Source organism: Dendroctonus ponderosae, unplaced genomic scaffold, assembly GCF_020466585.1.
Source record: "Dendroctonus ponderosae isolate FM_Combo_2020 unplaced genomic scaffold, Dpon_F_20191213v2 Dpon_F_20191213_2, whole genome shotgun sequence".
In the NCBI taxonomy this organism is placed as follows: Eukaryota; Metazoa; Arthropoda; class Insecta; order Coleoptera; family Curculionidae; genus Dendroctonus; species Dendroctonus ponderosae.
In genome coordinates, this window is record NW_026018165.1 from 16761370 (window position 1) to 16763802 (window position 2433).

A 2433-nucleotide genomic window follows, 5' to 3' on the forward strand; every position below is an offset into this window, starting at 1 on the left:
TTGTTCTGTCAGTATTAGCTGAAATAAGAGATTTGATTGAGGGTTGAATCTAATCGATAAGAATCTTTGCTGTATAGGTACCTAAAAACGCGTCCGTTTGTGGTGTAGTGTAATATCCCCAATCGCAGCTTGAGCTTAGCATATAGGAGTATAGTCCAATTACTTGAGATATTACCGGGTCTTCCGCTCCAGCTTCCAGCAGTAATACTGTGAAGTTCTCAACTTCAGTTAGTCGATTGACTAAAACTCCACCAGCTGAACCGGAGCCCACAAGTATAAAATCGTACGTTCCATAATCTAAAATTACATTTGGGATTATAGAAGCATCAATTGAAGCTTCTTAACAACTTGTTTTTCTATTAAATTGGATTCAATCTTACCCAACGTGCTATTAGAGTCCGTTGCATTGCCAAAGAATTCATCATTATTAGTACGTGACACATAAGAATCCGTATCGTTGATAAAACTGAAAATTTCGTTCACAAATGCATCAAACTCTGCATCTCCGGAAACTGTTTCAGAAAGAAAAAGCCCCAATAGGCATACTATTCTTACGCCTAATAGGTGTGACATTTTGAATTCACTAACAAATAGTTTGAGTAGCGGAGGTCCTTTTTATATTCCGAAAGTTAATAAATATTTGTTAATGTTTAAGTGTATTGAGTACATTGGCATCTGCAGAAACTTACAGATAACATTGTTTGGTTGATCAGATACGATTTCTAAGCGTGACGGCAAGGCCGTCACATAACACTTAACACTCCTGGCCAAAGATAATTTTTTTTTTGGAGTGGTAAAGAACTATCTTGGGTTCCAAACTGTAACCGTGCGAGAAAACAAATCATCCTTCCAGATCAGGGCCTTCTCACCTGAAAATGGCATTCATGCTAAAGTATGAAATATTGATCGAGTTTAAACAGTTAAGATTGGCAGAATATATATTGTGTTTCTTAATTTTGTTATCTTCATTTCAATGTTTTTTTTTCAAATCAGGTCATACAAAAGCACATCCGACTTCAGGTTTAACCGTTTTCAAATAAACAACCCATCCAGAATCTCTCTTTAATTTTGAATTCTGCATTAAAGGTGCAACCATCCATAGTGGGCCGTTTATTTGTAGATATCATTGACCAGCAAGTATTTTTTTTATTGAAAAGTACCTCTTTGATTGAAAATTAAGGGACTGAACTTCTCAGAATCGCTAAGAGATACCAACCTTTTTTGGCCTTCTGAGGCCTATGGAGAAAGAAATAATTCATTAGTTGTTCAGGTGAATTTCCTATATGTACATAAATTATTAAAGTTCAAATATTTCAATTAACCAAAACTATGGACTTTTTACTGAAATAGTATATTATATGCCGTATTTAATAGCCTTCTCGACCGAAATATACAGGGTGATTTACTTAGATCGTGCATTAGACGGTTTTCAACTTGCAATTATTTTAGAAACTTCAAATTTTGTTTGCGTTCATAACGAGTAATGTTTTGTTTAGTTTCTGATTGATTAATCATAGCAAAATTTTCAGACAGGATCAAAAACGTGTGTAGGTGTTATTTAAAAAAACTTATTTTTTACATTTTTTATGTCCCATAAGCTACTAAATGGGTACCTTAAACTCATATGGAGAGTTGGCTTGGGTATTAAAAACGTTAAATATAGCTTTTTCCTTAAACATATGTAGTGGTATTTTTTCCTTAAACAAAGGACATATACCAAAAACTATACGTTTTTGAGTCGTGTAATCACGTAAGTCCTACGTGTTACGTACAATATTTTATCTTCAATTATAACGATTATTATTTTAATGATTATTTTATTAAAAATCCTTAGTTACAAAATTGAATACAGAATTCACGTAATGATATTTTGTCATTGCCATCGGAATCATTGTCAAAGTTTGTGTCTTAAAATTACACATTTTATAATAACTTCAAGCGATAATCTGCTATGTGATCTTTAGAACGAATAATGTTGTTTCGGATCTTGTGCCAGAGAAACCACGGAAGAAATACCAAGAAGCTTTTGATCGGTACCAGAAATCGTACGTGAACGAAAAATACTCAACTACAAGCGAGAAAGAATTATTAGTAGATTTTAACAAAGTAAGCAAAATACAAAACCCTCGTCCCTTTGGTGTTCGATGTTCTTCGTGTGTGTATCTTTAGTTCACTGCACCATTTCTGATACCGATAAAAGCTTCCTGGTATTTATTTCTTCCGTGATTTATCTGGCACAAGATCCGAAACAACATTAAAGCTGCGTTCTCAATATCAGATGGCAAATCATCGCTCAAACTTATTTTAAAATGTGCAATTTTAAGACAAAACTTTGGCAATGATTGACAGATTTATTACCGCACTAGTGTGTATAGGTATGGATTCCATTCAAAAACATACCTAATTTTAATCAATTATATCAGCATTATTTGA

The 2433-nt window shown here is 33.5% G+C and overlaps 2 protein-coding genes across 2 annotated transcripts in view; both read right to left on the minus strand.

Annotated features, from left to right (window-relative positions):
• LOC109536685 (4-pyridoxate dehydrogenase) overlaps positions 1-557 on the minus strand; it is a gene marked incomplete at its 5' end in the record, with an annotated part of 7394 nt that extends 6837 nt beyond the window's left edge. The window contains 3 exon segments of the mRNA XM_048663615.1: positions 1-18; positions 82-297; positions 381-557. Coding sequence (XP_048519572.1) covers positions 1-18; positions 82-297; positions 381-557 — 411 coding nt within the window.
• Positions 558-801: 244 nt separating this feature from the next.
• The window catches only part of LOC125503594 (4-pyridoxate dehydrogenase-like), a 12755-nt gene continuing 11123 nt past the window's right edge, over positions 802-2433 (minus strand). Inside the window, exon 9 of the mRNA XM_048664309.1 lies at positions 802-869. Coding sequence (XP_048520266.1) covers positions 802-869 — 68 coding nt within the window. The remainder of the gene's footprint in view (positions 870-2433) is intronic.